The 22,834-nt window shown below is 44.2% G+C and overlaps 1 protein-coding gene across 2 annotated transcripts in view; it reads right to left on the reverse strand.

Annotated features, from left to right (window-relative positions):
- ism2a (isthmin 2a) overlaps positions 1-22,834 on the reverse strand; it is a 104,305-nt gene that overhangs the window by 39,808 nt on the left and 41,663 nt on the right. For both annotated transcript variants that reach the window (XM_034159642.1, XM_034159641.1), the window contains exon 3: positions 6,783-7,080. In XM_034159642.1, the coding sequence (XP_034015533.1) occupies positions 6,783-7,080 (298 nt within the window). The remainder of the gene's footprint in view (positions 1-6,782; positions 7,081-22,834) is intronic.

The following is a 22,834-nucleotide window of genomic DNA, read 5'->3' on the forward strand; positions in this document are numbered from 1 at the left end:
ATAGTGAGTTAAAAAAAACCCTCTCACAAAAATTTGACTCATTTTGTGATGGTAGCACGAAAAAAAAAACGAGACTGGTCTGTAAAAACTCCAAAGCCAGGGATGTGCATGGACTTGATACCAGCTTTTTAAAAATGCATGGTGAGGCACTGGCTCAACCTGTTACTCTCTTGGTCAATCAATCAATCAATCAATCAATCAATCAAAAAGCAGTTCCATCTTCCTGGAAGGAGGCCATTATAACACCAGTTTTCAAGTCAGGATGTAAAACCCAAATTAGAAATTATCGACCAATGAGCATATTACCAAAAGTGTCTAAAGTTATGGAGAAGTGGGTAGCGAATCAATTAATGAAGCATCTACGTAGATAACGGACCCACTCCACTACATAGAATGCAATTTGGTTTCCGTCCAAGTCACTCCACTGAGACTGCGAGCTGTTTTTTTCATTGAAAAAATTTAATTATTACTTGACAAAAAACCCTGTGTCAGCGCTGTGTTTTTAGATCTCAAGAAAGCCTTCAGCACAGTTAATCATCACATTCTTTTTAATAAACATAAACATTTTAACTTTTCTGCAGATTCATTAGCATGGTTTCATTCATACTTGTCAAATTGTTCACAGTGTGTTGCAATAAACAGAGTATGATCCCAGTGCCTCAGCAGTGATGTAGGAGTACCAGAGGGTTCTGTGCTTGGGCAGTTGTTATTCTCCTTATACATCAATGACCTGCCAGATATATGCCCTGAGCTTAATATATTGATGTATGCAGATGATGATGTGCTGTTCACCCAGGGTGTGGATGCTAGGGCAATTGCTGCTGATCTCACCAATGGCTTGAACAAGGTGCATGACTGGCTTAAACAGAACTGTCGTATGCTCAATCCAAAAAAGACAGTATGCATGTTGTTCAGCAAAAGAAAAATGTAAAAAAGATATCAACGCAAAGTAGATAATTTGCTTTTTTGGATGGTGAAGAGTTGGAGTTGGTAACCCAGTTCAAACATCTTGGGGTTGTTTTTTTGGGGGGGGATTCCAACCTCACTTTCAAAAAACACATTAAAAAGGTCTCAAACACAATAAAATTTAATTTACAAAATTATAAACAAATTAGACCATTCACAACTGCGGCGGCAAAGTCCTACCTCCACTGTATGATATTTTCTCATACTGAATACTGCTTCACTACATGGTCCTTCACAAGTGTCACTGCACAAAAGCCAATCAAACAGCTGTACAAAAAAGCTATTAACATACTTGATTGAAAGCCTCAGTCTTATCACACTTGTGCACTATTTGAGAAATATAATTTTTTTTAATTTTGAAACATTTTAAAAACTTCAAAAATAATTGTCTGGTGTGCCGGGCACTGAATGGGCTTGCCCCACCATGTCTTAATGAATTTATTAAAAAAAGTAATAGTGAGACTAGTACTCGGTCCACAGTTTGGGGGGATTGTTTGGTACAGTTTTGACAGTCCACATCTGCACAAATTGTGCTTTCTCTCAAGGGTTGTTCCAGTTGGAACGCCCTACCAATTATAGTTAGAGAAAGCAACACATATGTTTTATTTAAGAGGGGACTTAAAGAATGGCTCCTTGGTCAGCAAAACTGTGAATACATAAAGAAGAGGGTACAGAGGAGTGTGTAAAATATATATTTTTTTTTTTGTTTATGATCAGCACTTTAACATTTAGGCACTTTAGCAATAGTGTTGATTTTGTGTTATCTCGTTTGTATTGTCATGTTAATTTCTTTATTGTAGTGTTTGTCTCATAATGTGTTATGTTGTATTTTATTGTATTCCTTTGTATGTGCCATGTATGTTTTGTGTTGGTGGTATTTTTACCCCATGGGACTGCGGATGGAAAATAGCCTTGAGCTAAATCCGGCATATTTACAGTCCTTGTTTTCTGTTCATTAATATGCATTGTCCTATTCAAATGAATAAATAAATGAAAGAGCAGAGATAAAGACACCACTAATCATGCACAAAAGCAACTTCCAAAGCAAAGTTTTAAACCACGTTTGCAAAATCTGAACAAAGAGCCATAATATCGTATAAGGCGCCGAAGAGATGTGCAGACTGCAGCTTTTAGTTCAATGCTTGATACAAGAAATATGTTTTCATATCTTAACATGATGTGATCGACATAACAAAAGCTTCAGATTTAGTGCCCCAAATGACCCAAAATCCGTTGTAAAACTCCATGCAAGAAAAATCGTGTTGACCAGTGTTAATTATTTGCTTCCTGCTTTTTTTGTTATTACAGTTGCAACTTTTCTTTGTTCCAGTAATTTTACAGCCAAAAAATAAACAAACAACATAGGAAAAAAGTGCCTAAAAACTACTGCAACTTGCATTCTAACTTTTTAAAAAGCTGCCACAAATAAAACTGGCGAAATCCTGGAGGGATTGAAAAAAGCAAAACAAAACTGCTATTTATATTTATTTGGTGTATAAAGTTAACCAAACTGTCCTTGTATAATCTTCTAATATGGAGACAAACAACATGATAGCAAAGTTGAAGCTTCGGGTGGTGGGAGGTTTTCACACACTCTTCACAGTGCGCATCTGGGTGTTTGATTTTGTCAGAAAATGTTGGAAAATGATAAAAGCTGCATATGGACCAATTTTTCATTAACGTCCAGATATACTGTATCTAAGGGTCCCTTCACACATAGTGCGAATTTGGTCGAACTGCCCATGAAGTGCGCATGAAGCAGGAATCATATGCAAAACGTGTAAATTCGTAGCTGCCTCTAACGCCTCGTACACCTGTTGCTACAACTATTTGCGCACACCAGCGGCCGAAAGACAGAGTGTGCGCTGTGAGAGCCCATCGAATCCTCTTGTGGCAGGTGTCAGCCAAATTCCAGGTGGCATGCATGAATATCTAACACCGTTCACATGGCACTTAGAAAATCTGTGGCCATTCGCACTGTTAACATGACAACAGTCAGCAGACGATCACTGTCGAGCTGGATGTGAAATTTGAAGTGAAGTGCCCCACGAGAGTGGCTTTGCAAACAGACACATGAACGTTGGTGTGTACGCTAAACTGACAGGGGGTGTGGCCGCCGACAGGAGCAGCTGTGGAGATCTGTGGTTCTGGATGTCCCAGCTGGAGAACACATGCTGTGTTTGGACGGACATGAACTAACAAGTGCCCACTGTGATGCGCGTGTGTCTGCTTGCTGTCCTCACGTGGACACACATACAAACATATTGCTGTTGCAATGGGCTACAGTGAGCGTACACATGGCATGCACATTGACAGGCTACCCCAGGTGATCTGGACCACTGGATCATTACACGCAGCGGTGTGTCCAGCCGGCCCTGCCGCTGGACACACCGACAGCAGATGTAGACATAATAAGAGTGCCTTGCTTCTTATTCATGTCATTTCATGACTGTACGTCTGTGACCATGGGTCAGGAGAACAGATGGTTCATACTTGTATTGTCCCCTTGATAAGAGAGAGATTCAATAAAATGCAGTGTTTTTATATGGTGTGTGGTTTTATTTTTATTTTTTTAAATACGTCAGTGTCCTTCTTGATATCAGGCATTTTCCCGCACCTTTCACAGGATATACGATGCTAACTGGTAAAGTTTATGATTGGCAATCAGACCTTTTGGAAAGTGCAGGTTCGAATTCCGTGGGTGGCAAGAATTCTAAATGAATTCTCAATTCTAATCTTTATGGCTCCACGACATGTGGACATGAATATTATCTCATTCAAAGTTGTAACCATCCAAAAAGGAATCACTAAAAGCTACGCTGTTGTGTAGCAAGAATATGTGCTCCTGAAGAAGCTACAAGTCTGCATGATATCAACCTCATTTTAACAAATATATGTTTTAATCATCCCTGTGACAGGCTGGCATCCTTTCCAGGGCGTATCCCACCCAGGGATGGGTATCAAAAACTGGTTCCTGTTAAGAATCGATAAGAAATTTGTTGGGTATTTTCTCCTCCAAACATTTTTAAACCTTTAACAAGACAAACAGAGTCAAGAAACACCAGTGAGACAGAAAGTCAAATATTACGCGCGGAGTGCGGCCAGGCTGTACACCAAGGCTACACTAAAGTCTGGCCTGCTTTTCCGCTCTTTTTATTAAGAGACGCCCTCATCACATAAACAAGAAACTTGTCCTAAGGGTGGGGGTGATGACGCAAGACAAGTTTCTTCCCATAACATAAACGCATACGTCAAGTGCAGCTGTAAGGAAGAACACTTCAGGTCAGCACATCTCGTTCGTCTGTTGCAGTTATCAGCTGTTTTGCATCTGCCTGGAACACTAAGCATCACAATCAGTCAAAATTCAACCTTCAGTTCTTTTACTCCCAGTCGTTAGCGGCTACGAAAACAAAGTTATGTTATAACAATAAGTACATCCAGTCCTTCATTCCCAGTTCAGATTGACCCCAGAGTGCTAAAACAAAATTGAATTCTCAGGATTGCATTAAGACAGGTGCAAAACAGCACAACACCGTTCTCATGAGAAAGAAGACAAAGCTACAAATGTTTAACAGTGATAACATATATATATATATATATATATAAAATCCTTAACAAAATTATTCGATCCACCGACATCAATTGCCTTTTTGCCTAAAGATTCCCTTATCGGTTCACATTATGCTGGAGAAGCCATTGTTTTTAGGATGTGTATCAGGAAAATCATATCTTGTTGATTAAAGACCCGCTGTTTCTGAGAAGCTGCAAAGCAAAGCAGTGGGTCGTAGTGCAAGGTGCAAAGCAGCGAAGTGCTTTGAAGCGCGTTTTACTGCTGCAGTGAAGCAATGGGTCCACAATATCTTCATTAAACCCCCTGCACCCCCCCTTCAAAGCCATTTAACGATGCCAATCGTGAGTTACCTTTGTGCTGATTAAAGTCTCTAACTGAGGCTCTTGTCTTGTCGCAAGCAAGAAACGAAAATCATCCTCCGTTCCGTTCCTCTGTTTTGTGGGACTAACTTCGCGGCTCTCTACCGAGTCAAGTTTTAAAGATAGATTTATTGCCATTTTAAAACAAATGATACCTCTTTCCAAATGTTGTAATACAACCAAAAAACTACAACTGACTAAAACTGTTTTTTGTCCCCCCCCCTCCAAATTGAGACGTCTCCCTTTCTTTATGAATTTGCAGCGCAGCCGGCGGCAAGACCACAGCTTAGAGGCTGTGGACTTAAATTTGTCTCATTAATACCTGAATGGAAATGCTTTTGACAAAAACTACAGATGTACAGATTTTATTTTTGTTTGTCCAGAGATCTAGAATCCAGTGATGATGTACAGATTTATTTATTTTTTTATATTTATGTCCAGAAATGGATACAGTCGCTAATTTCATATTTATTTACTTTAAGACTCCATAAAATGTTGTTAACATAGAAAACCTGTAAAGCCTATTTTTAGTACACAGAAAATTCACAGGAGGTATCAATAAGGGAATCGATAAGGAATCAGATCGATAAGCAGAATCAATAATGGCATCGATATCGATTAAAATTTTATCGATACCCATCCCTAATCCCACCTCACGACCTATGACTGCTGGGATAGGCTCCAGCCCCCCCGTGACCCTTAATTGGAGTAAGTGGTTTAAGATGAGTGTGAGTGATGGTTTATTCACAATGACACATAAAAGAACTACACTACCCACAATCCTAAATTAAAATGGTGCCGTCTCTGATTGCTGGATGCTGCTATTCGGTTGTTAAGCGCTGATGTAACGCATCATGTGTTAAATTTGTTTCCGGGTCCAAAGACCTCCAAGTTTACAACTAAAGTTACATCTGTTTGATTCTTTTAAGGATTTACAGTTTAAGTTTAGATTGTGTTTACATTGTGCGCAAACCTCCGTCCCTCCCTTCTCCGCCTCCGTTAACTGCATTTGTCTGGTTTTTTGGTCAGAACACTTAATAAAACTTTTTTTTTCTTTTACTTTACATATTTTATTATGTGCAGGTAAAATATACATGTCTGTTTGTTAATAAAAAAAATTGTTTATTAAAATAAACAGAACGTTAAAGTGCAAACTTCACTTTCTCCCAAACAACATGAACAGGAAGCGATCGCAGCAACTCCCATTGAAAATAACGGAGAAACAACCTGAGCGCCATTTTTACATTTTTACATAAAACAAACGCAGTAACAAAATTTGATGCAGCAAAGCTCCAAATCATTCAGACATTTATTCACAATAAAAATCCGACGAGAGGGGTGGACCACTGCTCACACAAAGCCTGCTCACAGGCGAATGACGCAACCGACAGGCGTGAAAAAACTCACGCATGCGCACGAAGGTTCAAGCTTGGCTGATGCAATAACACGTGATTCAAATCCATATGGTTTTTGCAAAAAATAAAAAGGTCCGATACTTTTTGGACAGACCTTGTAAATTCAGGTAGAGAACAAGAGCTTCATTATTTAATGTAGGTAGTCAACGAAACCACTTTACCAGCAGCTTATTTTCGAGAAGGACCAAAAGCACGTGTCACTCATTGCTCCCCAGCACATCTGTTCAAGATGCCAGTTGAGAGCTCAGCTGCAATCGGGAAGCGAACCCAGATCGCTAACATTCCAGTCCAGCATGAAAACCATTACACAACCATCTCCCTTATTCTGCATTTCTGCTTTTCTTGGCTTTATGTGCATTTGGCAGGTTAAAAGTTCAGTGTTTTAAGAAACATAGCAAGAATATACCAATTTTTTTTTTAAATGATATGTGCCACAGTAAATTGTATGATGAACCATTTTAACATGCTTACCATAGCTGTCTTTGGCTTCCCATTCCTTGTTCCAGCGACCACTCCAGTCTCCTCCCACTCCACTGAGCACATGCTCCTCCAGGTCATAGTTGTAGTCAACACGCTCCTCTGGACTGGCTCGACCCAACCCATTCTCCGGTTGTCCCGGGTATTCCCAGAACAGTGGCCAGAACAGTTTCTTGTGACTGCTGGCCCACTCTGAGGAAGACACCGACCAGTCGTTACGCTGTCCCTCTTTAGCCAAGTCCATTTCCACCTCAGTCTCAGTCTGCGCATTGTCCACCACCTCAATGGTCACCTGAAAGATGCACATAACAGAGAAGATATGATTTATGTTTTATTTCATTTATATAGCATCAAATCACAACAAAGTTTCCTCAAGGCGCTTCATACAAGTAAGGTCTAACCTTACCAACCCCCAGCGCAAACACACAGGCGACAGTGGTAAGGAAAAACTCCCTCTGAGGAAGAAACCTCAAGCAGACCAGACTCAAAGGGGTGACCCTCTGCTTGGTCCATGCTAAGACACAAATTAGAAAACAATTCACAAAACAAACATACAGGAAATGTTGCCGGTGCACGGGACAGGAGGGTTACAGAAACAAACACCACACCCATCTCTGGATGGAGCCACACCTCAAACAGAGAGAAACAAAACAGAATCAGGCATCAGAAAGACAACAAATACAATATAATTTGTCAGCATTAAGCAACAAGAAGAAGGGGGTAAACTGAGTGATGGTAATGCGATAACCCAACCAAATCTGAAAATTAAGGACATGTACCAAGAGATAGGGCCACAACAGGTGCATGTTCTTTAATGTAAGTACACAATGTTATGTGATGTACATACATACATATAGGGGCAAAACCTTCCCTAGTTAGTGTGTAGTACAAAACAATGCAAGGCGACCTTGGTAACAAGAGCTTTAATACATTTGAATGAACAAATATAAGTACATGCAACTAGTACATCTTGTTACATCATGTAACAGTAATGTGTAAATACACATTTGTAACAAGAATGTGTTCTGACTATATGTACCAACAATTGCTTAGTACACATTTGTAACAATACTCTTTTATTACATTATGTACCTACAAAACACTAGTACATATTATTCCATTATGGATGTACAACTGAGTACAAGTAATTACAGATTATTACATAGACTAATACATTGTACTAAGTGTGGTAGGTACTATGTATTAAAGGTACTGTAAAATAAAGTGTTACAAAGCTGGTGGAGAACGGAAAAAATGGTGAATGTTCTTTACAGTGCAATAACTGACTACTGAAGAAAACATCGATGAGGCGAGATAGGCACAAGATGATGACCTGAAAGGCCCAAAAGACAAAGAAGAAGAGAATGTCTCCACTGTGGACAAAGTTGTGGAGAAAATACAGAACCTGAAGAGTAAAGTTGTGGATTTGCCACATTATCACAGAAGCTGGATAGAGCAACTTCATAGACTGCTGGAGAACAGAGAGGATGTCCTCCAGAAGGGAAATGGTAACATGTTGCAGTTCTGGGTTGCAAAGAAAGTTCCCAGAGATGCTGGATTTGGTAGCTTGGCTCGGTGGAGGATGTGTGTGTTCAACTGGAAACTGGTGCAACACTCACAGTTCCACATTTGGAAAATCTCCTGAGAACTGAGAGCATCAAAACCAACTTTTGGCCATGGATCCAGCAGGAGAAGAAGGAATGAAAGGTCTCTGACTTTGTTGAGAGATGTAATCAACATGGAGAAAATTTATTAAAAGGGACATTATCATCAGGGTCAGGTGGATATAAACCTATTAACCATGGAAACCTTGGGGAATCTATGTGCAAGCATTCTGGGGTGTGCCATGAATCATATGAATGCAGTGTGTGCACACAATTAAAATGAAATTGTCATTTCAGCACTAGAAATACATTCACGAGTGCACAAATTAGCCATAATTGGATGCTTAAATTAATCAGGAAGGAGTTTCATAAAGAAGGCCATATTTATAACATAAAGTAGATATCAATACCTACAAAATGGAATCAGTTTGAAGAGTTTTATTTACTGGCCACATGAGCTTTTCTTCAAATAAAATTCAACCACAAAATGTTTTTTCACATTTCAGAGGTTTCTCCCACAATAACTGTTTACCACAGATATGCCAAATTTACATATTTCATAGCCAGTATAGCTGACATTAAGGAGCCAAGAAATGGAAAGGGTTCTTTGAGTGTAATGGTATGCTTCAGTGTCGCAAACATGGCTGCTCGCAACAGTCAATGTAATATTTTCCATAGTTTGAGCATACCTAAACTTCACAGTTTAGTGTCAATGTCTGTTGTTTGAATATAGTCCAAGTCTGGGTGTCCATGATAACTGCCACAGAATATTTCAGGCCTCTAAGTCCATTATTTGCTGAGATATTCTACCTTGAACATGGCTACAGAAATGACAGCCATAATTTGTGCCTAAAAAATGGCAGACCCCATGCACACTAAATTGGCTATATCTCAGAAACTACTTGGCCTACAGGCCTCAAACGTCAGATTTGTTGTTCTGAATAGTCTGGGAATATTTGATTAAAATGTGAAGAAAATCTGAGACAAAGTGCATGAGGCCCTCATTGAATTGATATGGACTGACCCATCAGCAAACAAAACATTTGAGGACTTCATGGTAACCAACAGAAAACCTTACACAGTTAAAAATGTTTTGTATTCTTCGGTATGAAATGAAACAACAATTACCCTTAAATAAGCCCTTATAGAGGCCACCATTACTCCTCCAGCAGACACTTCATTCTTAGGATCTCAAGGGCGGCTGTGACATTGTCTCAGCTGACTGTCCATTGATTGTTCATGTAAGAAAGGACAAAAACCTGCTTACTGATTCTCAATTGTAAAATGCTACATTTCATTGTGAATGGGTTAGTTTTGGGAATCTGAGCTGTTCTTCTCGCTTTAGTGCTCGGCAGCTTATTCCAGTTAATGCACCTGACAGTTTGGAAATAGCATAAAATATCATCTTTCATGTCATATCGTGACGGACGCAATGTCCGACACCAATAACTAATATAATTCTATAATTGGGCAGCGCGGTCTCGTTTGAGGGCGGGCACTAAAGGGGTAAAATATGACGTAATTTCTCTACTTCCGGGGACAGAAACACGGCACTTTCTCTGAGTTTTTTTGGCAAATTACACGCAAACAAAGTGAAAATGCAAAGAAAAAGTGATGACACAGTGAAAAGTGGACATGTGTTGCAGTTTGTTTATGACCCGGAGCTCAAATGTGCCGCGGCGGTTGTGCATGCGAGAGAACACAGCTACTCTGGTTACCTATGTAGGTTAACACTTACTGACACGACCGCTTCTATTTGCCTCATCTTCCCTTCTCCTATGGAAACTGAAAAAAAAAAACCTGCACTTTCGCGACTGCTTCGGTGATTGCAGTCGAAAACAAAACATTGAATATCTCTATTCAGGATGTCCTGACTATCCACAGTACAAAGACACATATATTGATGGTGAGAGGAAACTACACACCGGGAGCAACTAGGGGATTAAGGGCCTTCCCCAAAGGCCCTTAGTGATTTTCCAGTCAGGCAGGGATTTGAACCGAGGATCTTCTGATCTCAAGCCCAACACCTTAACCACTAGACCATCACCTCCCTTAAGTATTAGTCACATGGAGGAAAAAAGATATATAAGTCACACTGATCTATGAGTCACACTTATTCTTGAAATGTGGTGCTATGGTGACGGTAATTTCACCAGCGGTCTATATTGTTGATGTAACCGATGTGAACACACGAGGGAAGATGTTATGTTGTTGTTGAGTGAAATGTGAAAATACAGAAAAACAAAGAAAACATGAAATAGAGTTGTTTTCATGTTTGTTTGATTTTTTAAAGCTGAAAATGGGAAAATAATCCATTACAAAATTTTTGAAAAAAAAAACTAATTTCTTCATTTTCCACATTGTATGTAATAGTTGACCAACACATCAGTTCGCTGGCTGTAGCAAATAAGTCACGTTGGAGCAGTTCTAAATAAATGAAATGTACATTTGAATTAAAAAAAGGATTTCTTCTTCCAAATGTAATTAATCCTTCAAATGTTGGAAGAAGCTCTCAGTGATGTCACTACTTGCAGGTATGTTCAGACTGATAAATATCCGGCTTCTTTTTTTTAAAGATGAAATCGAGAGGTTGCATGAAAGAATCTCATTGTGCAGCAAAGAAACAGACAGAAATCTGATGAGATGAACTGATAAGCATCTGTCTGACACAGACTCACATATTGTGTGTACACACGTCGGGACAAACCCCAGACTGTTTATGTTGCCAACTGAAATTGTTTATAAGAACAAGTCTGTAGCTAAGGTTCAAAAAGCTTTTAGTGACGCCACCGGAGACCTACACTCAACAAGCAGGTACACTGGGCTTAGAGATGTGAAGAAGTGGTTAGGATAGGTCAGAGGTCAACGACAAATTGCCCACGCTAACACATTTGTGTAAGCATAGGCTTAATGCAGTCAGCCAGTCAGTGAGTCGGTAGGTGTAGCCACAAAACTACCATCGATATTCCATAAATACTACTGAAGATTCAGCTCTCTAATTTTAGGTTGTGATAGATGCAGCCGAGGATCAGTGAACCTCTTTTTTGAACCATGTTATTCTTTTCTATAGTAGTTTTATAGTAAATTGGCACAGTGGGACATGTCTAGACTTGTTTAAAACTGAACGTTTGTCTCTATGCAATTTAGAAAGGCTTGTTGCTCATCGCTATGTCCTGGTGGCCAATCAGGTAACTGTTACTTGTAGAAAAATGGACAATTTAAGGGATATCTGTGTCCTTTCACTGCGGTACTTATATCTTGTACGCTTTATGGTTGCAAATACAAACTAATCGTTTTTTTAATAATAGAGAGAAGTGGGGTACTATTAGCTAAACTTAGCTGCTAACATTAGCTTATCGAGCCAGCTGCAGCATCGTCTGTCATAGCTAAGAACATAGCTGGTTCTGTTTGTTAATTTAACGTTAATAGACAATTTTTTACATTTTTTATTATATGTATTGGTTGTTACGATCGTTATTGTAGTGTGTAGCAACACTACTGTGCTTAATACTCTAGTTATCAGCTTTATTTAGCTTTTTTGGTTAGCAAGGTGTGCTAGGCTAGTTATAGGCTAAATTACGGTAGCTCTTCTGGCTATAGTTAGCCAACTTTTACATGATGTAGATTTTTAATGGTTCTTCAGTTTAAACGGTTCTTTAATAGATATCAATAGATAGTATCTAAGTTTGGGGTTTCCATTAGAGAGCATGTCAAGTACAGAATCTGTCATTCTTTAACTACCCATAACTTAGCTAACAGGGTGAACTTTAGATAGGACTCTAATACATATTATATCATAGCTTTTGTTTCTATAATAACATAACCAGATTTATATCGTAGCCTACTAGCCATAACTTTGATTACAAGTTTACGGACTAGGTACATGTATATTTCAATCTTTTTCTGTAGGAACATTTAAGTTTCAGGTACTAACTCCTATAATATTATGTAGTTATATTTCTTGTATATGTTGTTTACTGCCCTGTTTGTGTAAATGTCACTTACATATTGGATGTCCTGTTGTGAAAGTGTGGGAACACGGACCCACAACAGGGGGCGCAAATGAACGGACAATGGAGGAGTCGAATAACACTGCTTTTACTGTTGTGAAACAGGCACAACAAATACAACCGATTACAATATTGAAATGGTGTCCAATTACAACGGTGTCGTGTGGGCAGGCTCGACGATAGGAGACGTCTGTCCAAGTCGAACCGGAACCAACCCGATTTCCTCTGCCACCGAACCCCGGGAATACTGGAGCCGCCAAGTCCCGAATTCCCAGGTGGCCACTGCCTCCGCTCGTCGGATCCGGTACTGCTGGCAAGAAACAGAAACAGTCAGGTGTGGATGCGGCTGCACCCAGCAACACCGAGGGTGGAGAGTCCACCTCCACCTCTCGTCAACAACAATGTAGGAAGGTGAGTACTTATCCGAATGTTGTCTAGTAGTCAGCTGTCCTACAGATAATCAAACGAGAATACAATTAAAGTCACACGTGTGTGCAGGCTGAGATGGTTACCTCTTTGGTAAGGCGATATCTCGGCAAATGAGGTGGAGATGCCGTCCTGTTGATATACCTCCTTGTTAATTGGGATCAGCTGTCTCCAGTGATGGGTGGCAGCTGTCATCCTGGCTGCTCCTGTAAGGCGGCAGCGCCCTCCGGTGCCTGGAGCCCGCACTCCAGGCAGGGCGCCCTCTAGTGGCGGTGGGCCAGCAGTACCTCCTCTTCAGCGGCCCACACAACAGGACCCCCCCCTCAACGGGCGCCTCCTGGCGCACGACCGGGCTTGTCAGGGTGGCGACGGTAGAAGTCGGCCAGGAGGGCCGGGTCCAGGATGAAGCCCTTCTTCACCCAGGAGCGTTCTTCGGGGCCGTACCCCTCCCAGTCCACCAGATACTGAAAACCCCGGCCCATCCGTCGGACGTCGAGGAGCCGGCGCACGGTCCAAGCCGGCTCTCCGTCGATGATCCGGGCAGGAGGTGGCGCCGGACCCGGAGTGCAGAGGGGTGAGGTGTGATGAGGCTTAATCCTAGAGACATGGAACACTGGGTGAATCCGCAGTGAGGCCGGAAGCTGGAGCCTCACTGCGGCGGAATTGATGACCTTAAGTATCTTATACGGACCGATGTATCGTTCTTGCAGTTTTGGGGAGTCCACTTGTAGGGGAATGTCCTTGGTGGACAACTACACTTCCTGCCCGGGACGATACGTGGGGGCCGGGGCCCGCCGCCGGTCTGCATGGTTCTTCGCCCTCGTCCGGGCCCTTAACAAAGCAGAACGGGCGGCACGCCACACCCGACGGCACTTCCGTAGGTGGGCCTGGACCGAGGGCACACCGACCTCCCCCTCAACCACCGGAAACAACGGGGTTGATACCCCAAGCACACCTCGAAAGGGGAGAGGCCGGTGGCTGACGACACTTGACTGTTGTGGGCGTACTCGATCCAGGCCAGGTGGGTACTCCAGGCCGTCGGGTGCGCGGCTGTCACGCAGCGTAGGGTCTGCTCCATCTCCTGGTTGGCCCGTTCTGCTTGTCCGTTGGTCTGGGGGTGATACCCGGACGAGAGACTGACCGTGGCCCCCAGTTCCCGGCAAAAGCTCCTCCAAACATGCGAGGAGAACTGGGGACCGCGATCGGAGACGATGTCTGATGGTATCCCATGCAGACGGACGACGTGGTGGACTAGGAGGTCCGCTGTCTCCTGGGCCGTTGGTAGCTTCGGGAGGGCCACGAAGTGGGCCGCCTTGGAGAATCGGTCCACTATCGTGAGGATTACGGTGTTTCCCTGGGACGGCGGGAGGCCCGTGACAAAATCCAGGCCGATGTGAGACCAGGGGCGATGAGGCACGGGCAGCGGCTGTAGCAAACCCGATGTCTTGCGGTGGTCGGCCTTGCCCCTGGCGCAGGTGGTACAGGCCTGGATGTAACCCCGGACGTCGGCCTCCAGGGACGCCCACCAGAAGCACTGCCGGACGACTGCCACGGTTCTTCGCACCCCAGGATGACAGGAGAGCTTAGAACCGTGACAGAAGTCCAGGACCGCAGCCCTAGCCTCTGGTGGGACGTAGAGTCTGTTCTTCGGTCCGGTTCCGGGGTCCGGGTCTCGTGTCAGGGCCTCCCGGACGGTCTTCTCCACGTCCCAGGTAAGGGCGGCCACAATAGCGAACTCCGGGATGATGGGATCCGGGGGATCCGATGACTCCGTTTTGACCTCATCTTCATGTACCCGGGACAAGGCATCCGATCTTTGATTTTTGGTCCCGGGACGGTAGGTGATCCGGAAGTCAAAACGGCCGAAGAACAGTGACCAGCGGGCTTGCCTGGGATTCAGCCGCTTGGCGGTCCTGATATACTCCAGGTTCCGGTGGTCAGTGAAAACCGTGAACGGCACTGACGTTCCCTCCAACAGATGTCTCCACTCCTCAAGAGCCTCTTTCACAGCAAGGAGCTCTCGATTGCCGACGTCATAGTTCCGTTCGGCTGGGGTCAACCTGCGGGAAAAATAGGCACACGGGTGAAGGACCTTATCGGTCTTCCCGCTCTGGGATAGCACGGCTCCTATCCCTGAGTCCGAGGCGTCCACTTCAACCACTAACTGGCGACTAGGATCGGGCTGCACCAGAACAGGTGCAGACGAGAAGCGCCGTTTCAACTCCTTGAACGCGGCATCGCAACGATCCGACCAGGTGAAGGGGACTTTTGGAGAGGTCAGGGCTGTCAGGGGGCTAACTACCTGACTGTAGCCCTTAATGAACCTCCTGTAGAAATTGGCAAAGCCTAGGAACTGTTGCAACTTCCTACGGCTTGTGGGTTGGGGCCAGTCTCTCACCACCGCGACCTTGGCCGGATCAGGAGCGACGGAGTTGGAGGAGATAATGAACCCCAAGAAGGACAAAGACGTGCGGTGGAACTCACACTTCTCGCCCTTCACAAACAGCCGGTTCTCCAACAACCGCTGCAGGACCTGACGTACATGCAGGACATGGGTCTCAGGATCCGGAGAAAAGATGAGAATATCGTCCAGATATACGAAGACGAACCGGTGCAGGAAATCCCGCAAGACATCGTTAACCAACGCTTGGAAAGTCGCGGGAGCGTTTGTGAGACCGAACGGCATGACCAGGTACTCAAAGTGCCCCAAGGGGGTGTTAAATGCTGTCTTCCACTCGTCTCTCTTCCGGATCCGAACCAGGTGATACGCATTTCTAAGATCGAGCTTAGTGAATATTTGGGCTCCATGCAGGGGCGTGAACACTGAATCCAACAGGGGCAACGGGTATCGATTGCGAACCGTGATCTCGTTCAGCCCCCTATAATCAATGCATGGACGAAGACCGCCGTCTTTTTTACCCACAAAAAAGAAACCTGCACCCATCGGGGAGGTGGAATCCCGGATCAACCCGGCAGCTAACGAGTCCTGGATGTAGGTCTCCATTGATTCGCGCTCAGGCCGTGAGAGGTTGTACAGCCTGCTGGACGGGATCTCACTGCCCGGAACCAAATCAATGGCACAATCATAAGGACGGTGGGGAGGAAGAGTGAGCGCCAGATCCTTGCTGAACACGTCGACAAGGTCATGGTACTCCACCGGCACCGCCCCCAGATTGGGCGGGACTCTGACCTCCTCCTTAGCTCGGGAGCCGGGAGGAACCGAGGAACCTAGACACACCCGATGGCAGGTCTCGCTCCACTGAACCACTACCCCGGACGGCCAATCAATCCGGGGATTGTGCTTCAACATCCAGGGAAATCCTAAAACCACACGGGAGGTGGCCTGAGTCACAAAAAACTCGATCACCTCCCGGTGATTCCCTGACACCACCAGTGCTGGGGCCTTCAGGGTTGAGTCCTCATACAGGATCGTGACTGGGAGTCGTGTAGCAATGTGGGTGTGTCCCACGTGAATGTCTCGACCCACCCCTAGCCCAGTCTCTAGGAGCGGGCGTTTGGAGTTTGACCGCTCGGGGCAGTCTCTTACGTGGTGCTCTGTCGAGCCACAAACAAAACAAGCTCCGTGGGCCTGCCTCCTCTGTGCATCTGGTGCCCTAAATGTTGCCCTACTCGTGTCTTTAGCTTCGTCAGCAGGGGGAGCCGTGGCCCCACGGAGCGCAGGGGCCGTGGAGCGTGGGGAAGGCGGAGCGCGGTCGGATCCGGAAGGGAGAGGGACGGCGCGTGCCCGGCCACGCCCTTCGTCTCGTTCCCGCCGACGTTCTTCTAACCGGTTGTCCAACCGTATGACAAGATCGATGAGCCCGTCTAAATCCCGCGGTTCGTCCTTAGCCACCAGGTGCTCCTTGAGAACCAACGACAGTCCGTTTACAAAGGCGGCGCGGAGGGCAGTGCTATTCCAGCCGGACCTCGCAGCCGCGATGCGGAAGTCGACTGCATAGGCAGCTGCGAGCCGACGCCCCTGTCTCATCAACAGTAGCACGGTTGAAGCGGTTTCTCCTCTATTGGGGTGATCGAACACGGTTCTGAACTCCCTCACAAACCCATCATATGTCTGAAGGAGCCGTGACTTTTGCTCCCAGAGCGCTGTAGCCCAAGCGCGTGCCTCGCCGCGAAGCAGGTTTATTACATAAGCTACCTTGCTAGCATCGGTCGCGTACATGACTGGATGCTGTGTGAAGACGAGCGAACACTGCATAAGAAAATCCGCGCACGTCTCCACACAGCCTCCGTACGGCTCTGGGGGGCTTATGTATGCTTCCGGGGAAGGTGGGAGGGGTCGTTGAACGACCAGTGGAACGTCAATGTTACGCACAGGGTCTACGGGAGGGAGAGCCGCAGCGGCGCCCGGAGGGCGCGCTTCCACCTGCGCGGCGAGAGCCTCCACCCTGCGGTTCAGGAGGACGTTCTGCTCGGTCATCAAATCTAACCGAGTCGTGAAAGCGGAGAGGATCCGCTGCAACTCACCGATTACCCCTCCTGCGGACGCCTGCGCATCCTGTTCTTCCATTGGCCGTTCAACAGCCGGTTGACGCCCCTCTGGATCCATGACGCTGGCCGAGATATCCTGTTGTGAAAGTGTGGGAACACGGACCCACAACAGGGGGCGCAAATGAACGGACAATGGAGGAGTCGAATAACACTGCTTTTACTGTTGTGAAACAGGCACAACAAATACAACCGATTACAATATTGAAATGGAGTCCAATTACAACGGTGTCGTGTGGGCAGGCTCGACGATAGGAGATGTCTGTCCAGTCGAACCGGAACCAACCCGATTTCCTCTGCCACCGAACCCCGGGAATACTGGAGCCGCCAAGTCCCGAATTCCCAGGTGGCCACTGCCTCCGCTCGTCGGATCCGGTACTGCTGGCAAGAAACAGAAACAGTTAGGTGTGGATGCGGCTGCACCCAGCAACACGGAGGGTGGAGAGTCCACCTCCACCTCTCGTCAACAACAATGTAGGAAGGTGAGTACTTATCCAAATGTTGTCTAGTAGTCAGCTGTCCTACAGATAATCAAACGAGAATACAATTAAAGTCACACGTGTGTGCAGGCTGAGATGGTTACCTCTTTGGTAAGGCGATATCTCGGCAAATGAGGTGGAGATGCCGTCCTGTTGATATACCTCCTTGTTAATTGGGATCAGCTGTCTCCAGTGATGGGTGGCAGCTGTCATCCTGGCTGCTCCTGTAAGGCGGCAGCGCCCTCCGGTGCCTGGAGCCCGCACTCCAGGCAGGGCGCCCTCTAGTGGCGGTGGGCCAGCAGTACCTCCTCTTCAGCGGCCCACACAACATGTCCTTATTCTTGAGCTGCTTGGGTGAGTAGGGAGAGTTCCCTTGGGATAAAAAAAAGCTTTTAAACCTACCATCCCTGGTTCACAAGACCAGGCACCTAGGTGTCTGTATCCCTTCTTCTTTTTTCCCCATTCTCTTTCATATATATATATCTATATATATATATATATATATATATATATATATATATATATATATATATATATATATATATATATATATATATATATATATATACACACATATATACATATACATACATATATATACATACATATACATATTTAGGAGTACCTTAGTACAGTTCCACCTTAGATTTGGAATGTAGATATACCTTACTGAATTTTCATATACATTTACATGCCTGATAGTATGAAATGTCAGTGTTCCAACTTTGTGTTCATTGAACATTTGAGTTTTTTCTAATTATTTTATTTTTATTTATTGTTTCATAAGATATCTGAAGAGTTTATTTCCAAAATGTGATAAATGCCAAATTCAAACATTTAAAAAACTGAGCGTGTGTGGAACAGGTGATCAAAGCAGTGTGCGAGTATGTGGCTGAAATGTGTGTGTATATGTGTTCATAAACACTGTACCAGCCATTCCGCGTACACACGTGGGGCGCACATGTCCAGCTGGATTCCTAACTGCTGCTGATTTGTGCTGGTGGTGAGCCAACTTCCCACATGTGCGCAACTTTCAGACGGAGATAGCGGACCTTCCCTTTTTTTTAAGTCTTTTTTGGTGTCATTTGACTTGATACGCATCTTAACACAACTGCAGTTGGATTATCGGTGTGGGATGGCGCTTCACATGGGATTTAATTAAACCAGAGGTGGATAATGCTTTTGTCATCTGATCAACAGCACACAGTGCAGCGGGGTGAAAGGGACCAGCTGTCTGCGCTGTGCAACTCGGGTTATCGGAGGCGAGTTACATGTTTATTTATGTCATCATGTGCTAGGCAAACATTTACACATCATACCTGCTGCAGACTTGGGAGCTGAACGTGTAAATAATATGTGCGTAACGTGTAATAATATGTGCATTATAGCGGTGACATCCCAGTTCACCTGCGTTGCTGGGCATCACACCGAGCCTCTGACGTGTGCACAGTGCCATATACATGTTATTACATGACCAACATTTCCTTCGCCCTCCCTGGCCGGGGTCCAGTGGAGGTGGGCAAACGTGTAACAACATGTCGGAAGGCTTTGCTGTGACCGATCAATCCCAGAGCTCAATCAACCACGATCAGATTGTTTCAAATGCTGTTTTGATGCCGTCAGAATATGTAAATTGCAGTCAGATCATCGTCAGATTACACCTGGATCACTGTTGGATTGGTGTCTCGTCTCAACGGCGCACGGATAATTATGAACATGTGCGTCACACTCGGGGCCATCGGACGATTTTGACAAACTGTGTCGACTTCCTCAGAACGTTTTGGAAATTAAATCTGACACCTTTCGGATGTGCGCCAATTCATAAGTCTGATGCCAGACTGCGTGATTCCAGCTATGTGTGACGGGGTATAACATATCCTTTAGACCCAAAGTTCTCAGAGTGTGCTACGGCTCCCTCAGGAGGTACGATGAGTCAACCAAACAAACTCATTTTTTATAGTACAATTAAGTCAGCTGCTTTATTCCAAATAATGTTAAAGCTAACTCAACAACTTTTCATTAAATCAATACAAACATAAGGATCACATATTCATAATGAAGAATTTAACGGCTTTACGGCTTTGACACTTAAACAAAACTGACCTGACACCGCTCTCTGCTTAAAGCGAAGCGAAATGAAGCGATGCTTCATATGAGTCAGAATCGGCTCGGCAAACGAAGTGAAATGAAGCGATAAGAATAAGAAAGAACTTTATTAATCCCGAACAAAGCAAAATGAAGCAATGCTTCATAAGAGTCGGGCTCTGCTAATACACGCTTGAGATATCGAGCTGTAAATCAGTTTCTGCTATAACAGACAAGCGTGACGGAGAACAATTGTAAATTGATGAAAATCTCTCAGGCGTAGGCTTATTATGTTACATGTAACAGTTCTGTCATTGTTAATACATGTAGGTGCACGTCAATTAATTATTGTCAACCTTTTACAACACGCTTCGTTTATTCAATTTCCACAATAAGGATTTAAATTATTTCCAGATATCGTCTTCCAAAGCAACGGTGTGTTACGTGGACAAAACTTTCTGTCAGGATGTGATGATGAATCCATTTGAAGGGATGCAACAGTCAGAATAAGACTTTTTTTTACTCTGTGTGCTGCTTCACATGATGCAAACGTAATGCCAACTGCCGCACATCAGCATTCTGCTCACGACAAATATAAATCATATTAATGACCCACCAAGACAAAAAAAAGTATGTTAAATTACATTCTTAACAACATTAACATCATTAATTATGAGCAGCTGAGGTTACAGAGGCAGGCCTATGACATTATTTCACAAACGTTCTGTGTGTTTAGTGTCTTTGTACTGACGTGACAAATGCTACCCAACCTGAGTATCATTTCGAAATATCTGTCCAAACCCAAACCGTCGGGCTCCGATCAGGTATCCACACTCTAATTTGCAGTAGAATTATTATTTGCAGTATATCATTGCTGCATTCCAGATCATGTGATATGTCACAAAATCCTAGTGGAAAATATCTACTTCTTACTTGAGCTTTTTTGTTTCTTGGTGGGGGGTACTTTTGAGTGATAAATTGCACTGGTGTACTTCAATGGTTGGAGGTTAGCAGGTCTAGAAATTGAAGGATGCTCTCCTCATAAGCCCACTTCTCTATCCTCTAATCTAGACCATCACCTCCGACAAAAAGTTTTTTTACAGTAATCACAGGTGTATCTTTAAACAATTCCTTGTAGTAGCCCTTTTAAATATCTGCGATACAGTGCATACTGTAAGCATAGGGCTTGCGATTTTGACTTTTGACTTTTAAAATTATATTTCCTAAACACAATTTCCTAATTTTATCTGCTCACATCGGATAAAATGTCCCATCCGATCGCAATGCGTTTCCATTGAAAAACCCTTCGCATGTGGGACCGGAGTAATTTCCATGATTAAAAGCCTGGCCGTTTATTTTTTTCCACACCGGTGGAAAAAAAACAGGTGCACATCTGATTTAACAGATCAGACACAGCAAAAGGCTGTGATTTGACACTTTTCTGCTTTCACTCTTTCCTCTCATATTTTTATAGTTTTTGCAGTGTGCATGAAGGAGAAAAATGAAGGCGACGATCATCGACTTCCAGAGGTCATGGCCTGAGCACCCTCCCGTCAGCATCAGCACCCGCATAGTGGAGATAGTGGAGAACATCAAGTTCCTCAGAGTGGACCTGACCTGGGACTAGAACACTTTAGGGATCAGGACATGAGCACAACAGAAACTGCACTTTCTGAGGAAGCTGTAAGGAACCTCTCTCCCTACTAGCATCCTCGGGACCTTTTACAGAGCTGTCGTCGAGAGCATTCTGACATACTGTATCTGAACATGATTCTCCAGTTGCAGTATGTCAGACAAAAAAGCCCTGCAGCCCTGGATAGTTATGGGAGCTGAGAGGGTCATCTGAGTTACCCTCTGCCCAGGAACTCTTCTTGAGCCGCTGCAGGAGAAGGGCACTGACCATTGTTAAGGACCCCTCACACCCTCTCCACAACCACTCTGAATTGCTGCCATCAGGCAAATGCTTCAGTAGCATCAACAAGCTGCTACTTGGACACTTAACAGACAATTCCATTTTCATTTCATTTCATTTTCAGTCTGACGTCTCAGGGATATGTGTGTGTGCCTGTATGAGTATGTGAGGGGTTGGGGTGGCGTGAGTGGGGAGATTGGTGTTAGGATGTGTGTTTTATAAATGTGTGTTTCATTGTAAAAAATTTCTTTGGATCCCCTACGAGAACACCATTTCATTGTGCCTGCGTTATTAACTGTATGTACAGCTAAATGACAATAAAGGTTTAGATTTTTTTTGGTCAGGCTTTAAATTAATTAATTACATAAATCATCTTAACTTGTAAATTCATGTACATTTGATAGTTTCAATATTTTTATACATATTTTGATAGTACCTGTACTGGATGTGTTGCTGTATGTGGGAAACTGATTAAAAAAAAGTTGAAAAATAAAGTTCATTCAGTAGTTCAGCACAATTGGCCCCAAATGGCACCATGTTCTCAGTTGACCACTACTCTCTGAATAAAGGGAAGCTAGCACACAGGACTACAGTGCAAGTTAACACTCTACCATGCAAAGCGAAAGCCATACATCAACAACATCCAGAAACGCCGCCGCACTTCTCTGGGCCCGAGCTCATTTGAAATGGACAGATGCAAAGTGGAAAGTGTGCTGTGGTCTGATGAGTCCACCATTTCAAATTGTTTTGGAAATCATGGATGTCGTGTCCTCTGGACAAAAGAGGAAAAAGACCATCCAGACTGTTACCAGTGCAAAGTTCAAAAGCCAGCATCTGTGATAGTATGGGGGTGTGTTACTGCCCATGGCATGGGCAACTTACACATCTGTGATGGCACCATCAATGCTGAAAGGCACATAGAAGTTTTGGAGCAACGCATGTTGTCATCCAAGCAACATCTTTTTCGGGGACGACCCTGCTTATTTCAGCAAGACAATGCCAAGCCACATTCTGCATCTGTTAC

Source organism: Thalassophryne amazonica, chromosome 19 (assembly GCF_902500255.1).
Source record: "Thalassophryne amazonica chromosome 19, fThaAma1.1, whole genome shotgun sequence".
Taxonomy (NCBI): domain Eukaryota; kingdom Metazoa; phylum Chordata; class Actinopteri; order Batrachoidiformes; family Batrachoididae; genus Thalassophryne; species Thalassophryne amazonica.